We start from the raw sequence: 2,286 nt of genomic DNA, 5'->3' as shown, positions 1-2,286 counted from the left end.
GTGAGATTAACTCTATATTACACTATTTGTCTCCCTGATGTAACCCAATGATCTATGGAGAATCAGTCTGTGCCTTAAAAGGTTTAAGATATGAGCAGATATAATCTGTTTAAAGAGTTACTAAAATGTAGTTGAGAGTATCATCAAAAAAATGTAGTTGAGAGTTACATAGCTAATAACCTATACAAATTAATTGACAATTTTATGACAAGAACTCTTAATCTCGAATTGTATTTTATAATGGGAAAACTAAATGTCATAATCTATGAACTGTGTTTTCACATCTTTACCAAAAAGAAATGAAGAAAAAAACTTTGCTTTCACATCCCCACTTGGGACTTCCATTTGCAGGCTACCTCTAATAGTGACTTTCTAGAGGATCCTTCTTCGCTTAACACCTTAGTAGCTGCACCCTTGAGCATTCTCATCCTCTTCCGTATTCTATTCCCTTCTACCCCTTCCATTAAGCACTTTACCACCGTTGCAATTTCCACTCTCCCCACTACCCCGTTTTTCGCAACTTTTGGCCTCAAAGCTACCTCCAAATCCTCCACCAGCATCACTGCACTCATCTTTTGTTCTGCATAGAGCGGCCATGCAATCAATGGTACTCCATGTACCACGCTCTCTAAGATTGAGTTCCAACCACAGTGGGTGAGGAACCCTCCGGTAGAGACATGGCTAAGAACTTGTATTTGAGGAGCCCATGATGGTATCACCAAACCCCTTCCTTTGGTCCTCTTCAAGAAACCCTCCGGCAAGAAAACCAAAGGGTCTTCAATGCTTTGGGCATCGAAGTAGGTAGCATTTGGGCTCTTGACAACCCATAAGAATCTTTGCTTACTAAGCTCCAGTCCCAACGCCAATTCATTCAATTGCTCCCTTGAGAGGGCACCACCGCTTCCAAATGAAACAAACAGTACAGACCCCAAGGGTTGATGGTTCAACCATCTTAGGCATCCGGAAACATCGGGTCCATCCTTCATACAACTATTCTGTATGAGTGGCCCGATTGGATATATAGGTGGCAAACTTGTGTCTCCACCCTCCTTCAAAGCCTTGATAGCGCCTTCTTCCATGCCCATGAAGCTATTTAGCAGGATACCATTAGCTAGTTTGAAACGCTTGCAATGGTATAAGGTCCATGTATAAACCTTATTCTGTCTGTCTTGGAGTGGGTCCACGAAATCTCGCCCATGAATTGGCACACATCCAGGTAATTTCACTGGTTCAGACAAGTCTCTATATTCGCAAGAGTACTTGTCGTCAAGCTCAGGCAAATGGAGGTACAATGACAAAACCAAGGCAGTCGAGGGGAAGAATATGTAAGAAGGAACATTAAATTCCTTAGCCACATCAAATGCATCAGTGCCAAAGAGATCAACAACCAAGGCAGCGATGGGAGTTGTGGCTGTTAAGACCTTAAAAGCTTCATGGAGTGAAGGTAGGGAACGGGCTATCGTGAGGTAGATTCGGGTTTCAATTCTTGAATCCTTGGAGAGGTCTTGAAGGTTAATAGGGGGGAGAAAGATGGTATCAACGCATTTGGGAAGGCTATCCAAGACTTTTTTCTGTGATTTGATTGGAGAACCGTCGGTTGGGATTGTAAATGTAATGGAGAAATCATGATCACGAAGGAATTTCTTGGCAAATTCAACAAGGGGGATAAGGTGACCCAATCCTGGAGCTGGTAGAATGACAATGTGTGGAGTTTGTTTTTCTCCTTCCATGGTGATTGTGTTTTGGAAGGTTGAAAACCTGGGAGAATTAAAAGAAGAGCTTATGAGCTAGCTTGTGCGAGATGTACTTTTGGAGGGTTGAAAGGCAAGGAATGGAGATGGGTTTATATATATTCAGAAAATTGAAGGGAGAGGTTATAATTCACCAACTCGACTTGATGTGATACAACCTTTTTCTATTTTAGTTCTTATTTCCTAGTCATTTTTGTTGGATATTGAGGATGGGTTAGGGTGAGTTTATAGTTTCTAGAATTTATCTTTGGGGTACTTACATAACAGTTTTATTAAAATCTATTTGGGAGATATGAGCCTTTAGGTGGTGGTTATGTGATATGAGCTCTTAAGTTGTACTAGCCAGCTGCTAGCTTGCTTAGATATTTTGTCTATATACTATGTGATCCTTTCATTTTATTTTATTTATTTATTTTTCGTTTTTTAAGGAGGGTAGAGGTAGTCTCTTACACTACTACTGAACTTGGCTCTAACAATTCTTTCTTTCTTTTATTAGAGGAAAGGGACATTACTGAATAAGAACTATAAGAGTTGT

At 40.5% G+C, this 2,286-nt stretch overlaps 1 protein-coding gene across 1 annotated transcript; it reads right to left on the bottom strand.

The window, feature by feature from the left end:
- Positions 1–320: 320 nt before the first annotated feature.
- Positions 321–1,730, bottom strand: LOC122648606 (hydroquinone glucosyltransferase-like). The gene has a single exon (XM_043841820.1). It carries the CDS (start codon positions 1,728–1,730, stop codon positions 321–323), a length of 1,410 nt encoding a protein of 469 aa, XP_043697755.1.
- Positions 1,731–2,286: the final 556 nt, after the last annotated feature.

This window comes from Telopea speciosissima, chromosome 1 (assembly GCF_018873765.1).
Source record: "Telopea speciosissima isolate NSW1024214 ecotype Mountain lineage chromosome 1, Tspe_v1, whole genome shotgun sequence".
Classification (NCBI taxonomy): Eukaryota; Viridiplantae; Streptophyta; class Magnoliopsida; order Proteales; family Proteaceae; genus Telopea; species Telopea speciosissima.
The sequence above is the reverse complement of the archived record's forward strand: the minus strand, read 5'-3'. Positions and strand labels throughout refer to the sequence as shown.

Excerpts from the sequence above, each read along its gene's own strand:
- LOC122648606 (XM_043841820.1), bottom strand. The coding sequence starts at position 1,730 with ATGGAAGGAGAAAAACAAACTCCACACATTGTCATTCTACCAGCTCCA.